Source organism: Sceloporus occidentalis, unplaced genomic scaffold (genome assembly GCF_023333645.1).
Source record: "Sceloporus occidentalis isolate IW3139 unplaced genomic scaffold, rSceOcc1.0.p SCAF_5, whole genome shotgun sequence".
Classification (NCBI taxonomy): domain Eukaryota; kingdom Metazoa; phylum Chordata; class Lepidosauria; order Squamata; family Phrynosomatidae; genus Sceloporus; species Sceloporus occidentalis.
The window spans coordinates 46,830,306-46,855,055 of NW_028316985.1; the positions used below are offsets into that span (position 1 = coordinate 46,830,306).

The 24,750-nt window shown below is 40.2% G+C and overlaps 1 protein-coding gene across 5 annotated transcripts in view; it reads left to right on the forward strand.

Annotated features, from left to right (window-relative positions):
- CEP290 (centrosomal protein 290) overlaps positions 1–24,750 on the forward strand; it is an 82,638-nt gene that overhangs the window by 31,212 nt on the left and 26,676 nt on the right. For all 5 annotated transcript variants that reach the window (XM_089524000.1, XM_089524001.1, XM_089524004.1 and 2 more), the window contains 14 exons: positions 855–957; positions 7,173–7,403; positions 9,605–9,778; positions 10,048–10,159; positions 12,068–12,273; positions 13,535–13,686; positions 15,826–15,937; positions 16,049–16,504; positions 17,033–17,197; positions 17,403–17,510; positions 17,612–17,746; positions 20,701–20,970; positions 22,131–22,238; positions 23,649–23,848. In XM_089524000.1, the coding sequence (XP_089380126.1) occupies positions 855–957; positions 7,173–7,403; positions 9,605–9,778; positions 10,048–10,159; positions 12,068–12,273; positions 13,535–13,686; positions 15,826–15,937; positions 16,049–16,504; positions 17,033–17,197; positions 17,403–17,510; positions 17,612–17,746; positions 20,701–20,970; positions 22,131–22,238; positions 23,649–23,848 (2,532 nt within the window). The remainder of the gene's footprint in view (positions 1–854; positions 958–7,172; positions 7,404–9,604; positions 9,779–10,047; positions 10,160–12,067; positions 12,274–13,534; positions 13,687–15,825; positions 15,938–16,048; positions 16,505–17,032; positions 17,198–17,402; positions 17,511–17,611; positions 17,747–20,700; positions 20,971–22,130; positions 22,239–23,648; positions 23,849–24,750) is intronic.

Here is a 24,750-nt window from a genome sequence, read left to right on the forward strand (position 1 = left end):
TCTCCAGATATCTGTTAAATGCAACTTCTGAATACTACTACCAGGGAAGTATAACCCTATCTTACACAGGCTGCAGGTTTCCCAGCTCGCAGGACCATTTGCCTTATCAGGATTATGCTTTACCTATGGCAAAACTGCCTCCAGATACTTGTTCAGTATCTCTTATCTTCATGGAATTGAAAGGGTGTTGAAACTGTAGGTTATCTACAGGTTAGTGAGGTTGCAAGCAAAGCCTCAGGATGGCATGCCCCAGTAATTTCTTGTTTGAAAATCGTATCTTCAGATCCCAGCCCTAAGCTTAAACACTTTTATACTTAAAGAATAAATTCACAGTTGCCAAGAAAACGTGGCCCAAAACTGGCTGTGAAAAGAGAGGTTTCTTACCACTCTTTTTTGAGGCCTGTTGACCATGGCACCGGGTGCTCCTTTAGCTTTGTCTGCTTGACCCCATAGATCATTTAGTAGCTTTGGTTTTAGAAATACCATGCAATTCACATATTCTACCATCCTTTGACCAAACTGCAAGTGGTAGAATTGAAAGATATAGCTGTGTAGAATCAGTATGCAGTGAGATCTTGCAGCACCTTTGAGACTAATTGAAACGCATCTGAGGAAATAGAGTTTAGTTTATGAAAGCTCATGTTGCTAATTTCTTTCCTTAACTTAGTCTCAAAGATGCTACAAAAACTGCACATTGTTCATTAAAAAAACTGTTATTGCCATGCATTATTGCCCCTTGCACATACGGTTATGCATTTCTTGACCTGCAGTTTTAAGGATCCAGCTAGCATAACATGTAATGGTTATTACAATAAACATTTAATAGTGTGGTACTTTTGAAACTATTTTTTTAGTGAAAGAGAACATTGGCAAACTGCTGGTGAAAAAATACGAGAAGAAAAAAGAAAGTTGGAGTATCAAAAAGAGCAAGATGATATAAAAATAAAGGAATATTATGTAAGTATTTTATATTTTTTTTTAATAAATGTTCACTTAGATGTAGAGATTTTCACATGCATCAGTATAGTCAACATGCTGAAATGGAGTATTGCCTAAAAAGTTGTTATTATACAGTCATCCCTCCATATTTGCGGCTTTGATATTTGCGGATTTGATTATTCACAGATTTCATTAATATGTTCTCTCTAGGACTGTCTAGGTCCTCCAGTGCAACTCTGTGGTCAACTTTAACTAAAAGTTGCACTGAAAGACCATTTGTAGCTACTCCAGTGCCATTCTGTGGTCAGTGTATGTTGGACATTGACCACAGAATTGCACTGGAGGACCTAGACAGTCCTAGAAAGGTGTCCTCTCAGGTAAAAACAGTGTTTTTATTATTTGCGGTTTTTTCCATATTCACGGGGGTCTTGTTCCCCTAACCCTAGTGAATATGGAGGTACAACTGTATATTATTTATGTATTTATATATTTATAATAATAATAATAATAATAATAATAATAATAATAATAATTAAATTTCCCACCTCTCCCTGTGCATCGAGGTGAGATTACAACAATAAAAACAACATTACAACAATAAAAGCTACAATATCATATAAAATATACTCAGTAAAACAGTAACACCACTACCAATACAATGCATTGACTAAATGGTCATCTAAAATACATACCATTACTAATGGAGGTGGAGCATTTTTGATTCTCTCATAACAGATTGGGTGGATAGGCCTGCTGGAAGAGAGATCCGTGTTAAGTGCCTTCTTAAAGGCATCTAAGGTGATGATGAGACAAATCTCCTCCGGCAAGCCATTCCAAAATTTAGGGGCTACAGCAGTGAATGCTCTGTGGGAAGTTGTTGTTAACCTGGTCTTTACATGCTCTAAGAAATTCTTCCCAGATGTTCTGAGAGTGTGGGATGGATTGTGTAGGGAGAGGCATTCCCTCAAGTAACTCGGGCCCAAGCCATGTAGGGCTTTAAAGGTAATAACCAACACTTTGTACTGTGCCCGGAAGCTGATCGGCAGCCAGTGAAGAGATTTTAATACTGGTGTGACCTAGATGTTCCAGTGACCAATCTGGCTGCTGCATTTCGCCCCAATAGAAGCTTCTGAACTTGGTATAAAGGTAGCCCCATGTAGAGTGCATTACAGAAATCTAGACGAGAGATTACCAGTGCATGTACCACTGCTTCAAGGTCCTTTTGGTCCGGGTAGGGATGCAGTTGGAGTATCAACCAAAGTTGGTAACATGCACTCCTGGCCATCATATCCACGTGGGATTATAACTGTAAAGATGAGTCCAGGAGTACTCCCAAACTGCAAACTTTGTTCTTTAGGGGAAGTGTGACCCCGTCCAGGGCTTGTTGACAAAATTTCATCCCTGGACTTGGGATACCTATTGTGAGTACCTCCATTTTCTCTGGATTCAGCTTGAGTTTGTTTTCCCTCATCCAGTCCATTACCAACCCAAGGCAGGCATCCAGAGGAGAGATGCCATCCTTAGTCACTGCAGCAGTCAGAGACATAGAGAGATAAATTTGGGTGTCATCAGTGTACTGATAACACCACGCCCCATGTCTCTGGATGATTTTTTCCAACGGCTTCATGTAAATGTTAAGCAGCATGGGGGACAGAATGCTGCCTTGAGGGATGCCAGAGGTCAGCTCTCTCCTAGAAGAGCAGCTGTCCCCCAGCCTCACCATCTGGAATGCCTGAGAGGTAGTAGAAATAGAGCCACTGGAGCGCAGTGCCCCCAATACCTAGCCTGAGGGAGCGTTCCAGAAGGATACATGGTCTATGGTATCGAAGACCCCTAAGATGTCCAAGAGCACCAACAGGGTCACACTTACCCTGTCAATGTCCAGACAGAGATCATCGACTAAGGTGACCATGGCAGTCTCAACTCCGTATCCCGCCCTGAAGCCGGTTTGAAATGGGTCCAGATAATTGGCTTCATCCAAGACAGCTTGGAGTTGGGAGGCAACTGCCCTCTCGATCACTTTGCCCAAAAATGGTAGAATGGAGACCGGTCTATAATACCTGGGGATCTAGGGAGGATTTTTTAAAAGAGTGGTCTCACTTTTGCTTGTTTTAATTTAGATGGAAATATTCCCTCCCGAAAGAATGCATTAATTATGAGTTGTAATAATGTTTTCATTGCATCCCCTCCCTGAGCGGTCAACCATGATGGGCAAGGATCAAGAAGGCATGTCATCTTCCTTACACTTCCAAGAAGCTTGTCCACTTCATTGGTATTTACAAACTGAAAATGATCCAGTTTAATACAGTCCACGGAGTCACTGGACACCTCTCTTACTGTTTCTGTCATAATGCCGGCATCTAGGTCAATCCTTATCTGAGAGATTTTAACTGCGACAAAGTCATTAAAGCAGCAGGCCTTAGTTGGTTCCAATAAAGAGTTCAGGGTGGAAGGCAGTTGAGTTAGCTCTTTAACCACCCTGCTGGACGAGACTCTGCAGATGCAATACATGCAGCATAGAAAGAATTCTTTCCTGCCTCTATTGCCACTCCATAGGAATCCAACAAGTTCTTATGGCATGTCTTGTCAGATAAACGTTGATGTTTCCACCACTGGTGCTCTAGTTGTTGTGCAGCCCACTTCATTTGACCAAAATTTTCTGTGTACCATGTTTTTTTATTTGAAGTGGGCTGGAAAGGATGCTCGGGAGCGATAGTGTCTGTAGCCCTGGTAAGATCGTTATTCCTGATATCAACCAGGGCTTCAACAGAGTTGCTCTCGTTCCCAATCATAAATCCCTCTAGAGCTTTCTGGAACCTTTTGGGTTCCATCAGCTTTGGAGGGCGGACCATTTTAATAGGTCCTCCACCCCCGATAGGGATATAGGTAGTAGCCTTCAGTCCCACTTTGGCCAGAGAGTGGTCTGTCCATGAGAGGGCAGATATCTGAACTACTTCTGCCTATGGATATTCCTGATCCGTACTAAAAACCTCATCAAGTGTATTACCAGCACAATGTGTTGGAACCAATACTATTTGGGACAGGCCCATGGCTGCCATGGAAATCATGAACTCCCGAGCTGCACCTGTCAGATCTAATGAGCCAGCCTTGAAGGGGATGTTGAGGTCCCCCAGCACCAAAAGCCTGGGAGACTCCAGCACCAGCTTCGAGACCAGCTGGGTCAGCTCGGCCAGGGAGTCTGTTTGGCAATGGGGTGGATGGTAGACCAACAGAATCCCTGGACTGTCTTTAGCCTTCAGGGTCAGATAGATACACTCGATGTGTTTTGTTTTCTGGACAGGTCTCCTGGTCAACGTGATGGTACATTTATGAACCAAGGCTACTCCTCCCCCTCGCCCACTTTCCCTGACCTGCTCCTTGACATTAAACCTGGCTGGGAGAGCCTTAGCCCATGTCACACTAGTTTTCTCCCCCAGCCAGGTTTCTGTAAAACAAGCCAGGTCGGCATTCTCCTTCTCCAGCAAATCATAGATTATGTGAGATTTGTTCCTCACTGACCTGGCGTTACAAAGAAGCAAGGTAAGGGTCTGTGGTATGGTTGGGACGGCCCTCGGTTCTTTTGGGCTAATAGGGTAAGTGGAAGACAGGATAGATTTCAAGCATCGATCTTGTCTTTCCTTGTGTTTCATGCCCACCCTGTTTGCACCACTCTACTCTGATTGACGCACCATAACTGGAGTCTACAATCTTATAATTTTCCCCATCCACAGTTTTCGTTCCCTTCCCATTCCCACCTTCCTCCATTAAAAGATATAATAATAGTAATACCAGTATGTTGAAGATCAGACTTGATAGTTGATTCCCAGTTTGACTTCTGGTTCCTAATTGAACCATTTCCAAAGGGGAAAAATGTCTGACAGTTGGCTTGATGGTAATTGTTATCTGCCTTTCAACAACTAAACTTGTTAGATATGGTTCTAATTCAATACTAGTATATTTCAAGAAGGTGGTGGAAGTGGGAGGGATAGGTGTCCTCTGTCTCCACTTCTTCTTCTGCTGCTGCTACAATAAACCACCCATTCAATTCAGGGTAGATATAAGTCCGTGGCGCTTGTGCTCCATGGCACGGTGAGTGTGTTCCGGCGCTGGCGCTTGTGCTTCTGGGGCTGACCGGCAGGCTGGCTTTTGAAGGTGCCACTCCCACCAGCACCTCCCCCTTCTTCACTCCAGCGCTGGTGCTTGTGCTCCATGGCACGGTAAGTGTGTTCTGGCGCTGGTGCTTGGGCTTCTCTTTTGTGTTTGCTCACTCTCTTGCCTCAGAGCCCCAGCTTTCTCCTTGCTCTGTTTGTTGGTTTTATGTATCACTTTTCATAGTGCTTTACAAATAAGATAACAATGAAACAGTTCCCTGCCCTCAAACTTACATTGTAATCAAAACATGACACAAAAGGAAGACAGTGTGGGAGGAGATTAAGTCCAATAGATACTGTCATTTCTTTTTTTCCTCTGAGGCCACAGCAGTGGCAGTTGGGAAGGAGGGAGGGCCTTTCTAAAGTGAAAAGCGTTGAAAATAGCTGGTGGGGAATTGGATTTAGTATGTCAGTGTGGGATATTTTTGGTAATGTCTTCATGCAAGGAAGCTTTTTAACAAAGGGCCAAAACAGTTGGACTTTTTGTGCCACCTTCTTGGATGCTTGAGAGCGCAATGTTTACATGCCGCACACTCACAAGCCACCTGGAAACCACCCAGCCATTTACACTGGGGCCAGCTTCCAGGCACTGTGGCAGCATGGTGTTTTTACGCTGCACACCGCCAGTGCGCCTTAAAGCAGGCTTCCAGTAGTAGTGGGGTGAAAAAGCTGGCTTTTTACCAAACCAAAAAGGAGCAGTTGTTTGCCGCTCCTTCTTTGGCCAGCAAAAAGGTGAATAAGGGCCTTCGGGGTTGTCTGTCTCGCCCCAGAGTCAAGAGGAATGCTCTAGCTCAGAACATAAAAGTGCTCCCCGTAGTGTAAATCTTTGAGTTTCAGGGTGCTTGGCTGAACATGTAGAAGGAACCAAGTTGCCTACTGGTTTAAGCATAGTACAGTTTTTCATGTTAGGAAATGCTCCAGTATCCAGAAGAGAGTAGGAAGGGAGAGTGAGTGAGCCCCCGACTTGTGCAGTTTCTTTACATAGCTTTTTCCATGATATGTGAACCTGACCAGATTAATACAGTAACAGAAAATTTTGAAAGGAATTGGCAGACAGTTCTGCATCTTACTAATGGTGCCTGCTAAATGTGGTAGAGGTTTATCATAATGTGCAACATGAAAGCAAGTCTTCTATTGTGCATTGGAAATGTTTTGAACTCCACATATAACCTGTTCTGTGTAACTGTGTGTTAAAAAGTTTCCGGATCTTCTATGAATTTCTGGAAAGGGAAGAAGCTTAAAAAACAGAAAGTTATGAAGAAGTTTTGTTTCTGAAAAGCTTACCCAAACTATAAAATCACTTTGTATGGATATAGTACCTTGACTTAATTTCATCATTTGAGTAAATTTCAATCTGTTACAGACTTTTTTCTGGAAAGAGTGATTTGCCAAGACTTAATATAATTTCCATCTGGTATTATTGTAAAAAAAGAAAGAAGGAGAAGTGGTTCATAGAAAGAAGAGAGATGTGATTTTCATTTTTTGCTTTCACAACTGGGAGTGAACACAAATCTCACTTATTTGCCTTGACATCTTTAGTTAAACTTTAAGGAATTTTACCTTGGGAGCAAACATGTGGTTCAGTTGTTTATGATGTGAAATTATGTATGATTGCAGATTTGTGTACCAACACTGGTTCCACATGTGCAAAAAGGTTTTTCTATCTATTGCCTGTTGCAATCAATTTCATCTCATGAAAAGCTGCTTCTGATGATTGTGGTCAACATTTTAAGAATGATATGAGATGTGACAATTTTTGGGGGGGGGGGGGGGAGTTGGGCAACTCCTCCTTCACTTTATTTGGAATGATTTCTCCTTTCCTGACATTCTGGAGATGTGTAGCTCCACAGACTTTCTTCCTTTCCTTTTCAGCCCCATATATCTCTATACATTGTATGCTGTTCTGAATTGTATCCCAAGTGGTCAGGAGCTGCTTTTCAGAGAGCTTTTGGGTTTGAGAGAAGGTGGGAAAGGTCTGTCATGCAAATTGACTCTGTGGTAATATTTGGATTCAGGCCACTGTGAGTGAATAGAGTGCATAATAATAATTGCATCACAGTATCTTTTGATAACTTCTTATAGAATTTGCTAGATGTGCTTCAAAAGGACAATGATGACTCGAAACGACTCTTTGCGGACTATAGTAGAAAAATTACTGTCCTACGAGTAAATGAACGATCATTGACAAGACAGTACACAACCTTACTTGAAATGGAAAGGCATCTTCGGACAGAGAATGAGAAGATGAGGTCTGAGTTAACATCAATGGAAGCAGCAGTTCAAGAAAAGATTGGATGTTTACAAAGGTTCAAGGTGTGCTTTGGAATTAATACCAGTTCTAGTCATGCATAAGTCATAGAATTTTGTGCTGGTTGTTCAATGAATAACTGGTGTGCTAGGCTGTATTTCAGAGAAAGGAACTGGCAAAACCACCACTGAGTAGTCATTATCTAAGAAAATCCTATAAAATTCATGGAGTTGTGATAGGTTGATGTGTGACACTGTCAAGAGCTGCCTTTTCCTCCCACAGTTCAGAGAACCAGCCTTCTGTCTTTCAAACAGCAACAACTTCATTGCAGTAACCATAGGTATGAGGAGGAAGATGTTTGTAGACAGAACTGCCATCATCCACAAACATTGGCATAAAATCAACAGTGTCCCACACAAAAATGTTGTGAGCTTTACTTTGCCGTTTACAAATTTTAAACATACCTGCCCTCTCCAGCCATATTTGCCCAGTCTGCTCGACTCCATAACTTTCATTCTTGCCTCTGTCTGCTCTTTTCCCTGAGAAAGTTCTCATCAAAGGAAACCTCCCCTGGACATCCGCACATTCCAATACCAGGAAACTGTCTTCTATCTGTACCACTACTAAGTGTCCAAACAATCACAATGCCTCCCATCATTCCCTAACAACAAGAATTATACACTAAAACTTTAAAATTACTACATTAACACCAATATGACACATCAATACATGCAGACAACACGACAGATTTGGTTAGATTCTGACAAAACACATCCAGTGATGAGTAAAGATGTTCCCTTGTAGAGATCATATCTTTCCCACCGTCCATTCAGAAAAGAAAACCAAAGTTGCTTTTTCTCCTGTGGCTGGAGGAAGTCATCTTGGTTCTGCCAATCTAACAATTACAGTAACTGTTCTGATCCTAAACTTCTGCCTGAAGCTTTGAAGAGTTATCATAATAACTTCATTGCCATTGTCCAAAGGACAAGTATCTGTATGGTTAGCTGAAACAGAAGCAAATATAACATACCATATATACTCATCTATAAGTTGAGACATTTATGCCCAAAGATTGACCCCAAAATTCCAAGTCGATTTATTTACAGGTTAGTATGGTAATGAGATAGCAGCTCTTTCAGATTTCCCCATGCAGTCAGGAAATCAATTTCTTTCTCTTTTGAGCCAAGCAGAAAAAGTTTTGGGTAATTGTTTTTAAAGAGAGTCCCTCTCCTGCCCACACTGCCACTGTCTGGGGAATGAAGGATGAAAAGAAAGCTGAAACAATTAAAAAACCTCTTGACATGGGCACACATACACACACTGAAGGAACCTCCAAGTTTTACCCTTGACTTATCCACGGCTCATGGCAAAATCCATAATTTTGGCTCTCAAACCTGGCCTTGACTTAAACATGAGGTTGACTTATAGTTGAGTATTTATGATAGATGGTGTTCAGTATTTTATATAAACATGTGAATCATTGATCAAGCTTCAGTTCAGCTGTCACTAGTTTTTATTTATGATTTCAGCAGAAAGATTGACAAGTACTATCTGTAGATAATGTAGATATAAGGTGTTATTCTTTGGCAGAAGGTTGAATTACCGTATGTACTTGTCTATAAGTCTAAAGATTTATGCCCAAAAATTGACCCCAAAAATCCCAGGTTGACTTATTTATGGCTCAGTGTGGTAATGTGATAGCAGCTGTTTCAGATTTCCCCATGGAGAGAGTGTTTATTTTTCTCTTGAGCCAAGCAGAAAGAGTCCTGTATGATTAATTGCTGTTAAACAAACAGACAGAGCCTCTCTCCTGTCTGCGCTATCTGCTGCTGTCTGGGGAATGAAGGATGAAAGCAAAGTTGAAACGTTATACACAATGGAGCCTCCAGGTTTTACCCTCGACTTATCCACAGAGTTTGGCAAAATCCATAATTTTGACCCCCAAACCTGCCATTGACTTTAGAGGTCGACTTACAGTTGAGTATATATGGTAGTTGAATTCATTGCATCTCTCATAGATGATTCATTGCATCACCTATGAATGTGGGTGTTTTGTTTTTGTTATTTGACCAAACAGAGAGATGGGATCTAGGAGCCACATCATTTGAGTCTTATAGCATTTAAAATTGGAATTACCATTTAATATGTCTTTGCATTTTTTGCCAAATCTAGACTATTTTCACTTCTTTCAAAAAAAGTATGACAAATATGTACTTGAATGTATTGTTGGTATTAACATTTTAGAACACCCTTCTTTTTTCTTTAGGATATGGCAACTTTCAAAATAGCAGCATTACAAAAAGTCCTGGATGACAGCGTACCTTTAAATGATCTAGAAGTGGCAAATAAACAGTATAATGAGCTAACTGCTAAATATAGAGATACACTACAAAAGGATAATTTGCTTGTTCAAAGAACAACTAATCTAGAATACTTGGAGGTAATCTTATATGTTTTGTGTTACTCTGAGAAAATGTTAGGTTCACTCCATTCTTTTAAGATTCCAAGCTGGTGGTGCATATCTCATGGGAGATTCAGCTCCCTATTATTATAGACAAGATTTGAAAAGTGGAGGACAGATGTGAGAAATCTCAAGAAAGCTGCCGACTCTTTAATATTAATGTACAGTGCCCCTTCTTCAGCTTGTGAAACACCCAAAGGGTACATTTAAATTATTTTTCTAATGTATTTTCATTTCTTTCTTTTTAGAGTGAGAATGCATCCATGAAAGAACAGATGGAATCTTTAAACAAGGAACTGGAAATTACAAAAGAAAAGCTTCATACAATTGAACAAGCTTGGGAACAAACAGTAAAACTGGGTAAAACCATTGTGTAACTTTTTTCACATAATGGGGTGATATTTGTTACATCTATTTAAATTTGTTACTGATTTTTTTTAAAAAAATGAATACTTTTACATGCTTTCTTTGTACTTTTAAGTTACAAGGCTACTCAGTTTCACTTGGTGTTCAAAGCTTAGTAAAAGTCTTAAATGGTGCCCAACTACTAGATTTGTTATTTTTTAAAAAAAGATGTTTGTATGGATGTATCCCAAAAAAAGCATCTCTGATCATTTGTTACTCTTATTTTGCTGTCCCAGTGTCTTACCAGCCAAGAGAACCTATTTGGGGTATTAAAATTATAGCATTGATGAGATTTCATGCCCTACTTGCTGATATTAGCTAGAATCCAATGTTGTGCTAATGTGTTTCTACTAATGTGACAACCCCTTTCCCCCATGGCATTATTTTTTTCACATTTGAAAATTGTTCTAGAAGGTTTCCCAGCCCTTTGGAGGACATTGAAGACACATGGAGCAGCTGCCTGCCCCCATTCAACTGACAGAGCAAAAAGATCATTGGTGTCTCAGAACAGATGCTTAGTTGCTACTTAATTGTGACAAAAATTGAGATGATGGTCTGATCCACTCAGAAACTGGTTAACCAGATGCAAGAATAGAGCAGTTGAACCACTTCTTTGATCATGTGTGGTAGATCTATGCATGCTAGTTATATAAATGCAAGCAAAAACTAATGTATATCTGGATTGGTAGTAGGCAAAATTCCTTATAGTAATTGGGTCACAAGGTGCATCAAGATTCCATTTGACGGATCAACCATAAAGCACTCAGCTGGTGGTGCATCTCCTCATCCTAGGGGGGAAAAAGATGCCTCTTATATAACCTCTCTCCATGTTCTAGCAACTGCAAAGTGCAGGTTAGGTCATACAGTCGGCCCTTCTTAGACACAGATTTTTTATACATGGATTCAAGCATCCACAGTTTGAAAATGTTCAAAAAAAGTATAAATTTCCAATATCAAACCTTGATTTTCCATTTTTTTAAGGGACACCATTTTGCTATGTCATTATATTTAATGGGACTTGAGCATCCATGGATTTTGTTATACATGGGGGATCTTGGAACCAAACCCCAGCGTATAACAAGGATCCACTGTATATCACCTTCTCTATAAAACAGGGCCTTAGAATGCCCAAGGATGGAGGCCAAGCTTACATTTTACCCATGGGATAATGAGATGCATCCATTATCTCAAAAATGTGAAGCAAGCTGACATAGCAAAGTAGCTGCAGGATTATGTACAGTATATCTGGTGCTATAGTACCAGTTAGCTGTGTGAAAAACCTTCTTGGTTAGGCAGAGTTAACAAATTATGCTAGACCATGTACATTTTCATGCTGTGTAAGATGTGATAGCAACTTAGGGGCAAAGCAGACCACCCCTTTGTGCCAGCGTGGCGGCGGTGTCTTAGCACAATGTTTAGACACTGCACACTCTTATGCTGCCCCCAAGCTGGTGTTACACCACACACCTGACCACACAGCAGGCAGCTTTGTGGCACTCCAGTGATGTGGTGTTTATATGCTGCATGCCGCAGGAGTGCTGCAATCAAGTGCGGTGATAGCAGCAGAAAAGCAACCTTTTTTCCAGCACAAAAAGAAGCGGCATTTTACCACTTCTTTTTGTACTGGAAAAAAGCTGGAGTGGGGCCGCAGCCGCGGTGCCCTCACAGCTTTTTTAGGGCAGTTCATTTATATAAGCTTTTCCATGTCTTCCATCTTCTTAGCATACCAAAAGATATTGTTTTAAGTATTTTGGAAAAATTATATATTTTTGTTTCTTTTCTCTATAGTTTAGATTTTATGTTGTGTTGTTTTTAAGGTGTGTGTGGACATATGTGCCAAAATTTTGTATTATATTGTTGTAGGAGGAGATAGTGGTACCGACAAGGCTGCAAAAGCCATAACCAACACTGAAATTGTTTCTATTTCTAAAAAAATTACTATGCTGGAAATGAAAGAGCTAAATGAAAGGCAAAGAGCAGAACACTCACAGCGAATGTATGAACACTTACGGAACACATTGAAGCAAGTGGAAGAACGTAATTTTGAATTAGAAGCCAAATTTGCTGAGGTTGGCTATTGAGCTTTTGTTACATAGTTTTCCTAAACTGCCAGATAATTCTTAGTATGTCATGTTATCTTCAGTCCATTAGGATTCTTAAAAATAATCCATCTTGCATAGAGATTGAAAACAGAGTATGCTGGTAAATATTAAATATTTGAAGGGATGTCATATTGAGGAGGGAGTAAGCTTGTTTCCAGGGAACAAGCTCTGGTACAATGTATGCAAATTACAGGAAAAAAGATTCTACCTCAGGGGATTGGACTGGATGGTCCTTGTGGTCTCTTCCAACTGTAAGATTCTGTGATTCTATGGTAAAGTCTACACATTCCTCATTCTGTGAGGTTTTGCTCCTATACATAATTCTTTGGGAGGAAGGCCCACTGAATGAATGAAACTTGCTACAGGATAGAACTGCATAGGACTGTGCTGTCACTGACCTTTTTTCCTCTGGTGTCTATTCTTTATTTGTTGCTGCTTCATGTTTCTAGAATGACATCCTCTGCCTTGGGCAGTCCACAGCTCTTTTACCATTCTGGGCTTCAAGATGGTGCCCTGAATCTTGCATTGTCCTCTTTTTATTCCATGAGAGATGCTGTTCCATTTGCAGTGCCTCTTTTTCCTATCTCAGCCATTTCTGAGCATAGTATCAAGCATAGGGGCATGGAAAGTAAAGCCCGCTAAATCCCCCAATCCTCTTTTTAGGTTTATCCTGAAACAATAAAGAAAATGGCTTTGAATGTCCAAATATGACATTTTTGTACCAGAAAGCAGCCATCCCAACCCCAAGTAGATTTATAAGTTAAAAGTTGGAAAAAATATCCCAAATTGGTTGAAAATGAAACATGAAATATCAGACTCATCAAGTGCAGTCCTTGGGTGAGGGGAGGATTTTGGCAGTGAAAAATGGCCTCCAATTCTCTGCAGTTGTGCAAATCTGATCTTTAATTAATACTGAGGACTGGCTTTCTAAATACTTAAATGCTGCTGAATTTTTATTTTTGTTTTATGTTGTCCTTCATTTGCATGTTATGATACCTATTATTATTCTTCATTCCTGCATGGCAGAGGGTTGGAGTGGATGGTACATGAAAGGTGTTTGTGAACTGAAATTGCTTGGTTTCACGTTTTAAGTACAAGTGACCAGAAAAAGATCATATCCCTCCTGACATGTTGAATCCTTCATCAAATGGTCACTTCTGTATTGAAATGCTTTTTATTGGATTGCACTGACATTTGAAATACATATATCAAATCTGCTGTATCCTAGCTTACCAAGATCAACCTTGAGACACAGAAGGTGGAACAGTCCTTGCGAGATGAACTGTCAAACAGTGTGAGTAAAGCAGTCAGTGAAGCAGATAGATGCCGTATAATGGACTTGGAGAAAAGTGAAACTGAACTCAAGATTGAAGTCTCAAAGTAAGCTTTAAAGTGTTGAATCAGAATCTTGATGTACTGCACGAGCAGTTGCACTTTTTTTCAGTATTGTACAGTGGTAGTGAGAGCAGGCAGATAGACTCATCTAGTTGTTTCCACTAATTCTGTATTGTTTTAATAGCTGCTGCACCTGCCATCTTGCTCTTCTTGGTTCCACTGTATCTCCCGCCATAGTTACACCAATGTAATGCATCAGTAAGATTGTGACCTTCATGTTCTTCTCATTTTAGGCTTGTTTGGTAGGATAAGGGACACATTGGCAAACTTTTTTGAGATTTTCTTTCTTAGAAACAATTCTGTTCCCTCTTCATGTGCATGTCGCAAGAGCTTTATTGGAGAAGAAAAGTGTTAAAAAAAACGAGAAGTCACAATGTTTTTCACTTCAATAAGTAAATGTTTTTCATCCTTACATTGCTTTGTGGCCACAGGGAGAATAGAAAATTAGAAAATTCTTTGGAGACAATATCTTTAAAATTGATGAGTACATACTTCAATTTTCACTTTGGCATTTATTTTTTGCTTTTACCATTTGTGTCATCTTTAATTTAAAACATTTATGATGGTTTTACAAGAAAACAAGTAAATATGTAAAATAGTCTGATAAAAAAAAATAAGAAGAACAATTAAAGTAAGCCTAACAAAAATACAGCAGAATAGAATTTATGTTACAAGGCCATGTTTTCTGGGGCAACAGATGTGAACATTTTCCAGCTATACTCCTCCAGCAATCTATGTCACATAGTTATGAGTTTACAGTTTCCCAAAGTAAACTCTACTCACACAATATTAGTGTTATATGGCACAATAATGGCATGTGGCATTGTGGGTGGAGGTGAAAACAGTGCTATTGTGGCACATCATCATTTGCCGCTTTTTACTAGATTTTCCACCTGCACATAATCCCCAAAACAATAGCTGCAATAGTAGCCATAAAAATTGCCTAGTTACTCATTGTTAAATTGTGGCTGAAATCGAGGCTTTTAAAAGCCTCAGTGGCTGTTCTTAATGAAGTGTGGCATATTTTGTTTAAAGTGTATTCTTACAATGCTATGTTTGTTTTGTCCTCTGTTTTATAGTTATATTTGAATAAGGACCATAATCCCATCCCTTAAAATAATGCTGCTTATTCTTGCATTATATATAACAAGAGAGAGGATCTATATCTAACTGTTGTAGATCCAATACAGTCTAATGTGGAGACTTGACAATCAATATGCATACTAAGTGTACTCAGGGTACACTGCACTGAATTATTTATTTATTTATCTATCTATTTATTTTTATTTATTTTCTTTTTAAGACATGCTTGCTAGTGTGCCAGAGTGATGTAGTGGATTGAGCACTGACTGGACTATGAGTCTGGAAACCAGGGTTCAAATCCCCAATAGCCATGGAAACCCAGTGGGTGACCTTGGGCAAATTATTTTTTCTGAGCCTAAGAGAAAGGCAAAAGCCAAGCCCGTTCTGAACAAATCGTGTCAAGAAAACGATGATAAGGTCGCCTTAGTATCACCACAAGGTGGAAAGGACTTGAAGGCACACAACAAAAACACAGATAATTTTGAGGAATTTTATTCTATTAGTATGTTTGAAACCTTCAGTGCTATCTGTAGCCATTTGGTAGTATACTTCCAAAGCCAGCGCAGTTACAAGCAGTGGCGTTTGTAGGGTTGGTGTTACCTAGTGCAGTCAGTCATGGCAGGGGGTGGGATTTACAGGGGCAGGACTTCCTGTGCATGCAGGAGCGTGCATGCAGAGCTGGAAATCCCCCTCGTGCTCTTGGGAAAGGCCAGGGAGGAGCTGCCGGGACCCGGGGAGGGCGGGAAATGCCCCATACGTCTCTTGGAAAGTCTAGGGAGGGGGACCCAGGGAGGGCTGAGGTCCAATCGGGTGTTACCCTCCTCTTCTGGGGTGTTACCTGGTGCAGTCCGAACCCCCCTGGTGATGCTGCTGGTTACAAGACTACCTCGTCCCCTACCAAAGTAGAATAACAGACCCTCTTAGGGGTGCCCTATAGATATGGCCTTGCTGAGAGGGTCACTCAGATGGGTTATCCTGCATTTTTCCCACCACCTCCATTTCCTGTAACCAATTTGTTCTTTTTGTTTTTTACTTGTCAAGGTTAAGGGAGCTTTCTGATATTGCCAAGATGCAAGTTACTGCTTTGGAGAATCGGCAACAATCCAGAGAGAAAGAGGTAGAATCACTTAGAATGCAGATTTTGGACTATCAGGTATGGAACTCAACGATTTCACTGAGAAAGTTAATGACCCAGTTTTTTATAGATGTATTAGAACTCCTCTGAGAATTTTTGTTTATTTGTTCCATCTTGTTTGGTGTTTAGACACAATCGGATGAAAAAACACTTATTGCAAAATTGCATCAACATGTCGTGGCTCTTCAGATTAGTGAGGCTACTGCAGTATCCAAGTTAGAGTCTGCAATATCAAAACTTCAGAAGATGGAGATTGTAAATATGCGCCTGGAGCAAAAATTGGATGATAAGGAACAAGCGTTATATTATGCACGGCTTGAAGGGAGAAACAGAGCCAAGCACCTTCGCCAGACTGTGCAGTCACTGCGGAGGCAATTTAGTGGTGCCTTGCCCCTGGCCCAACAGGAGAAATTCTCCAAGACTATGATTCAGCTTCAGAATGACAAACTGAAAATGTTGGATGATATCCAGCATGCTCAACAAGAGCGTCGAAATGCAGAGAAGAGAACACTAGAGTTGGAAATGAAATTAAAAGGATTAGAAGAACTACTAGCCACATTAAAAGATACAAGAGGAGCGCAAAAGGTGTGAGATATTAACTATTTCATGTGACAGCTTTGAGAAGTGTTTAGTCCTCCATAGCCCCTGTATCAAACTGAATTTGCCACTTGTGTTGATTTATTAATGCTCCTCTGTGCTGTGAAGGATTTTGGCTCAGTCTGATTTTTAACCTAAAATATTAACAACAGTTTACATTTCAGAGGTGCTGTAATGCACTCTCTCTTAAAACAGACTTCAACTTTTAATAAGAAAATAACACTGGTGATTTGTTAATGCTTCTGTGTTAGGACAATATGAATTGTAAGCATAAAAATGGATAACATTGCAAGATGGTTGAATCCCCCCCCCCCCCCAATCAGCTCAAGCCCCAGGGTGCAACAGGAGCTTGCCTTTTCTTCTCATGAACAGGCTGTTTTCTATGAAGAATGCTCTTGTAAGCCCCAGTTAATCTCCTTAAGTGTCTCACTTTTTTTGTTTTGTTTTACCTGCCATGTTTTGCTACTTTACCTATAAATTACTGTGGAGGTTTGACTAGTTGTAGTTTATTGTCAGGTCATTGAGTGGCATATGAAAATTGAAGAGCTTCGTCTTCAGGAACTCAAGCTGAACCGAGAACTAGCCACAAAAAAGGAAGAGATCAAATATTTGAACAGTATTCTTTCTGAATATGAGCGTACAATCAGTAACCTGGAAGAAGAAGTTGTTCAGCAGAACAAGGTACAAAAACAAAAACAGATGGTGTTGCGCTACCAGGTTTAAAGCTTTTAAAATGTAATTTTAGAAGTACTTCAGATAATATTGCAGTTCAGGCCTTACTACATTTTTGGTGATAAAATTAAACATGTTTCATCTGTGGTATATTTATATTGATCTCAAGTACTTTTAAGCAAAAAAATCTTAATAATTTTTTCCAATCTTATAGTTCCACGAGGAGCGGCAGATGGCCTGGGATCAAAGAGAAGTAGAATTAGAACGCCAGCTAGACATATATGACCATCAGCAAAGAGACCTGTTAAGTACAGCTCACAAGGTACTTATGTCTGTTTAGTTTCAGTTGGATTAGTGCTTGTATTGAAGGTAGTAATCAAAAAGTTGCAGCCATTCTGTTGTTGTTGTTTTTCTATTTTACAGTTGGATGAAACTACAGGATCATTTCCAGATCCTAGCTTATCACTTCCACATCAGCTTGAGCAAGCTATAAGAAAAGTTAGAGAACATGTTCGAACAATCCTGGAAATGCAGGTCACTTGCAAATCCTTAGAAGAGGTAACTGAATTGGTTATATAAAAGAGTATAGATAATATTTCAAGATGGCATAGAGTATTTCATTAATTACTAGTGTCCAGGTCCCTGTTCATATTGATAACTTCCTTTCTATCTTGTATTGTAAAACATAAATAGTTTTCTAGCTCAAGGTATTATACTTGTGAAGATTTGCAATGGTTGAAACTATTTCTCCAACTTAATTCTTATGTTTTCTTAGGTGAAATAGAGAAGGAAGATTCTGCTAATAAAATGTAAATGTAAAGATATTTGTGGTTACATTTCTTAATGCAAGCAATTATATAAGCTTTCTGATTAATATTAACTAGTAAAATTGTTAAATCAGGTTTAACTCTCTTGTGAATTTAAGTCTGAATTAAGGGAGTTTCATTCAATTTTTGTCCATAGTATTCCAGTTTAATTGGCTAGTTTATAAACTAGTGTTGCTAGTCTCTTTGGGATATAACTATGAGGTTTTTCACTAATCCTGCTGCTGTGGCCACCAAATGTGATGATTTTCAATAATCCTTTCACTGCCACCAAATGTGAAGGCTTCCATTTATCCTCACCTCTGCCACCAATGTGTGGTCTTCCTCCTATCCCACTGCTTTAGTCACTAACTGTGGGGCTCTCCTAGAATGCCCTTGTGGTTTTTGTGCAAGACTTTATTCATCTTTTCTTCCCACTGGACACAACTACAGTACTCTGTATTAACTGTTGCAGACACTCATGCTTCACAATATGTAACATTATCAGAGGCACAAGTGTATAATACAAAAATAATGATTTGTTAAATAGAAATTGAATTTAGGCGGGTTACACACTGCCATTAAAGTACGCGCGGAGCGCGTACTAGGGTTAGGGAGATGCGGTGCTTCCGCACCTCCCTAACCCTAATACGCGCTCTGTGCGTAAAAAATGACTACGGCCGTTCCAGACGGCCACCGCCATGAGGACGTCACAGCCGCGCCGCCTCTATACAGGGCGGCACGGACGTGACGTCCTCGCTCTGCGCCAGGGTGCCTAGTGCGCCCTTTGCGCAGACCAGGAAGGAGCTCCGTTTCGGAGCTCCTTCCTGGTTTGTGGCACCGCTTTGCGTCGCTGGGCGCAGCCTTCAGATGGCTGCGCCCAGCGAAGCAAGGGAGAAAGGGGCCAAGCGGCCCCTTTCTCCTCCTCCCCGCCGCCACGGGGTGTCCTTGGGGCTTGAAGCCCCAAGGACACCCCTTTTCAGGGAAGCGGCGGATCAGGACCTCAGCAGCTGCCGTTCTGGCAGCTGAGGCCCCGATACACCGGGGAAAGGGGCGGGTACAGCCCGCCCCAAATGGGCGGTCTGTAACCTGCCTTAGCATCACAGATTATTTATTTAATACTTATGAATCCTGAGAGATTCTAACTCTAACATACATTACTCAGTTTCTGTCTTGCTTATTTCCTAACTCTCTCTCATATCTTAATTATTTCTATCCCTGACACTAACTCTCCTCTAGCTCTTGTTAGGGGAGATGGAGCAATGAGGGATTATTATTGGAATGAAAGGCCTGTTAGAGCCTTTACTCCACCCACAGTGAGCAGGAGTGTCCATCTTAGGATGGTGAATTTGAAAGAACCAAATTGCCGGCAGAAAAATAAGTGTAGAATCCTCAACAAGAGGAACATTTATTAAGGAAATATATTCTCGGATAGCAATAGCCTGATACTTTCTAAAGTATCTATTTAGTATCTATTAAAGTATCTTAACGTATTTCTATTTAGAATAAACTGATCTAAAAGACAAAAGGTTGATGAGGAAGGGCATGTAGGTGAGGTAAACATGTTGTGACATGTCCTCCCTCATCAAAGAACAGATGAGGAGAGGGTGGAGGGGTTCAGTCTGGGATGGTTCTTTTTGCTTTCCAAATAGAAGGCAGTTACTTAATTAACCCTGACTAAACATGACAAAGTTATCTGTCCATAGTGTTTTTGAAAGAGGAAGGAAAAGCAAGCAGGAAAGGAAGACTAAAAGTCCTAATCTTTATCTGTCTAAAGCCTCTCATCCCTAGTGGACAAGAGATTAGCAAGGATAAATGCAGAAGCCACTGTTCCTTCCAACATCTCTGACTCTGATTAAGGGCCTGAACAGACAGGCTAAAATAAAGCTACTTTGGGCCACTTTGGAGCTATGCTGTTTAAATGACACACACATCTGAAGAGGCCCAAAGCTGTGCCAAAGCTGCGCTCCAGTACTTAGGACTGGAGCATGGCTTTGGTGAGGCTTCTGGCCTCTTAGGATGCATGCTTCATTTAAACAGCACACTTCCAAAGTGGCCCGAAGCAGCTTTATTTTGGCCTGTCTGTTTGGGCCCTAACTTTCTTAACATCTCAGGCCCCTGCTATCCTTTGCATACATAACCCTATTACCTTAATGAAACTTATAAATGCAACAGCATTTTCTCCAAAAATAGTCCATAACATCATAATTACCAAATCAAAAATTGAATTACTATTGACATTTTGATAATTGTACAAAACTAATTTGCCCAGGATAAAAGCATGTTAAATAAATAATAACTGAAATTTAAAATGAAACTTTCCCATCAAAAATCTTGCTGGTAGTCATTATGTACTAATCCTCCCAAATACACATTCTTTATCTGTAAATTTAGAAACATAGATAGAAGGGGAAGTGCACATACACAGCTCCTGTGCCAACCAGATACCTATGAAAGACCATAGCAGGACATGAATGCAATAGTTTCCCTGTGTGTTTCTCAGCAACTGGTGTGCAGTTTAAACTTTTGTAACTATTTGTGGAAATGCTTTATTTGCTTGCTCATATATCATCAAACACCAGTATTTAAATGCAATATGTTTGAAGCATAACTGATATAGTCGTGAAAATATTGGTATATGAAAAAAAATACTACCTAGAGTAATTTGTATTTTTAGTTTTCCGTAATATAGCTTTTTTGTTATTACAGAAACTGAAAGAGAAAGAAGCTGCTCTATGGAAAGCAGAGCAAAATATCTTGTCAAGAGACAAGGTAATAAATGAACTAAGACTTCGATTACCAGCGTCACTGGAGAGAGAGAAGATAATAGCACAGCTTGACCAAAAAGATGATGAGCCTTCTGCCCATGCTCATGCCCTGAAAGTTGCACATCAGACTATTGCAAATATGCAAGCAAGATTAAATCAGAAAGAGGAAGTGCTGAAAAAGTACCAACACCTTTTAGCCAAAGCAAGAGAGGTATTTATGAGGGTGTGAAATACATATCTTATTATGAAGTGTTCTGGAAATTTTGAATTGATGGCTGTTATGGAGACAGTTAAATAAATGTTGTCCTGGAACTTGTGGGGTTGATAGTGGAGTTCATGGCTGGGCAGTGTTATGCAGAGGTACCATGCTTCCATGTGGCCTGATTTCAGTGATCATGATGTTAGTGACCATGCCTGCAACTTTTCAAGCACCATACATGAAAAGCATTGAAGGCTGGAAAAGGAAGTAGTAGAGGGATTATGGTGAAAGAAGACAGGGAAAAAATATAAGAAGGTCTCATGTTGTATTGCAAGTTCAAAAATGGATCATGGAATTCATTTTTAGAATATTTGAAGACCAACAGCCTCACTGATGTGAACATAGTTCTTCTATATTTTATATAATATAGTACACCCTCCCCATATGCAGGGGATCCATTCTGGGGCCCCTCCCCATGTGGGGAAATGAGAGTATGCTCAAGCCCCATAGAAAATAATGGGGCATGTGCTTGCGGCAGCGAATGGGGTGTGCGGCCCCGGTACAAGCCCCATTATTTCTGCCGGGGCTTGCCTTCCGCATAAAGTCAAAGCAAGCCCACCTATGGGGAGGGCTGACTGTAATTCCATCCCCCTTGGGAATGTAACTCTAAAAATAGGATAGTTCCAGGTACCTTTGTATATTCATTAGCAGAAGAAAGAAAGGAAGTGTATTATTTGCTATTTGGAGCTTTGTGGTTTACGTGTCTACATGGCCCAAATTAATCATTCCCCCCATCCTCAAGGCAACCTGTATTCATGGCGAATGACCAAATTCCTGATTCCAGTGCAGACTGTCTTTACAAAGTAAGGCCAGTTCCACACCAAATCCACCCTATTCCTCCTTGAAACCAGTTTTAAAAAACATACCTTTTACTCAAGGTTTTGCAAGTAAACCAGGCACACTCCATAGTGATGCCAGGCAGCTGTGTACATACACATTCCTGCTGTGTTGCCCAGTGCCACCACCACAGGCACAAGTCCCTCCCTCTCAGGTCAATATGAGGTGACCAGCCATTTGATTGATACTGGGCTTCTCTTTCTGACCTCAGATTAGTGACTCACTTTACTTGAGTGTTCTGTAGTGTTAAGAAATATGCATTGTCTACTGTTTAGGAACAAGAGGAAATAGCAAAGAAACATGAAGAAGACCTCAGAGTGCTACATCAAAAGTTAGATTTACATGCTGACAATTCTTTTAATAAATTCAAGCAAACTGCAATGGTAAGTATAAGCATCTTTTTTTTAAAAAAATGATTATTTGGGGCATGAGATAAAAGATAATGAACTCATTTGAGTAGTCATTGTTATTTTGGGGGGGTCCAACAGCAAAACTGTAAAGGGGGCAATTGCCCTGTCCCCCATACAGTCTCTTATATGGTCTTTGAACCTAAATGACCTCAAATGCCTCTCTGCAGCAGGTTTTCCGTCATCATGGAGGGATGCAGCAGGGGCAGGAGGAGAGGAAAATCCTTCTGCAGTAGCAGACATCTTCTAACTTGATGTTAGATTGAAGTTGTTGATTTTTGTTGCTTTGGCTTGGATCCAGGAAATGGCATGTGAAACTGCTTGGGAGACTACATCTTATAGCCCTCTAGCCTTTCAAAAGCAGATTTTTGGAGTAGAGTCATTTTTATGTGTGTTCTGGTGAGGTTTACTTGGATGCTGAATATAGAAGAGGGGATACATTTGGTGGGAGGACCTGACAGAAATGACAGAGTTGCCTCTTGCTTGATCAGAGCTAATCTAACTGTGATCACTTTATCCCAAACTCATTACATTTCATCAAGCTTTCATGCATTGATTTTCCTATAGTCTTCTGGATAAACATTCTTGCCTGTAACTCATTTATAAAAAAGGAACTCTAGAAAAATCACCAGAGTCTAAGTCTAATAATATTTTGTGTTACACTGTTTAGGTTGTCTAGGTTGTACTGTTGATAGCACTTTGGAATGTGTATGTTAAAACACTGCTGATTTTGTTGAGTTATTGTAATTTTAAAAGGGAATATAGGAATAGTGAACTAGTACTTTGGAATGCATATGCATAATACCATGCTAATGCATTATACTCATATGGCTTTACAATACCATGTTATTGTTTTTCATTTTCATTTATTTGGCTAGTGTAATGAGCTAAGGAAGTAAAGAAGTTGGAATTGTGCAGCCTTCCAGATGTTCAACTACAACTGCCAACAGTTCTCACCATTGGCTGAGCTGCCTAGGGCTGTTGGGACTTCCAGTTTAGGAATATCTGAAGAACCACACATTTTACACAAGTAGCATAGTATATATAATAAGGCTTGCAAGTATTATAATGATGTAATATTTTCCACCATAATAACTGTCTGACCCTCATTCAGATATCGAGTTTTGTTACATCATAGATCTGTTATATCATACTAAAATTTATGTTGAGAAAATATTAAGATACTAAACTATCAACAGAAATCAATAGAACATTTGCTAATTTTCACTGAAGTGTTTGTTCTAAAAGTTGGGTATGAACAGTTAAATGAATTCCTTTTTAGGTGTGTGTCTAGAAGTAATCTGATCCTTTAAGTCATAAGTTGAATGGTACATTAAATAAACAAATAGTGAAATATTTATTCCCTAAAATATGTTGGTTCTACAGGAGCTGATGAAAAAACCTTCTATAGCTGTCACAGCAAATAAGCACTTTATTCGTCTGGCAGAGATGGAACAAACAGTCGCAGAACAGGACAGTTCCCTTGCTTCCCTTCTGAACAAATTAAAGAAAACATCATCTGACTTACAGAAGCAAAAGCAAATTACTCTGGCAAAAATCAAGGAATTTGATAACATCAGAGCACAGTAAGTCTAAACCAGAGTTATAGGTGATATGCTGACAGTTTGCAATACACAGTGGCCCCTTCCCATCCCCCCATGGCTGGCAAACAATGGCAGTCTGTTTCCTCCCAGAATTACATCAAAGTTCTGTCCCACCCAACTTAGTAGTTCTTAAAGGATTATTCAGCTCCTTGATGAAACTCAGAATAGATGGACATTGTGGAATCAAGATTTCTCATGCCACACATGACACTGATGTGTTTTTCAGTTCACATAGTGGCCTACAGATACAGAGCACTTCTAACTAAACCCAATCTCGAATATGAAGTCGAAGGCTTTCATTGCTAGCATCCATAGTTTTTTGTGGGTTTTTTGGGCTATGTGGCCATGTTCTAGAAGAGTTTGTTCCTGACGTTTTCCCAGTATCTGTGGCTGGCATCTTCAGAGAGCTTGCAGTTGGCCTGTGGTGATTTGAAGGTCCTTTTTGTTATGAGAAATTGTGTTATGGTGTCTGTGTCTCTGCAGTGTAGCAGGAATGTTAGTGAGCAGAGTAGATGTGCTTTCCTGGTCCAGAGTTTTTCCAGTCTCTGGGTGTCTTGCAACAGTTTATCTCCGTAGAGATTTCCAGTGTGAAGTTGAAGGCTTTCATGGCCGGCATCCATAGTTTTTTGTGGGTTTTTCAGGCTATGTGGCCATGTTCTAGAAGAGTTTCTTCCTGACGTTTCGCCAGCATCTGTGGCTGGCATCTTCAGAGATGCTTGCGAAACGTCAGGAAGAAACTCTTCTAGAACATGGCCACATAGCCTGAGAAACCCACAAAAAACTACCAATCTTGAATAGTTTGTACACCAGAAATCAAGATGTGCTGGTTGGGCCTACGTGCATTAGAATTTGATTTTTTTTTTTTCGAGACCCCAGGAATACAT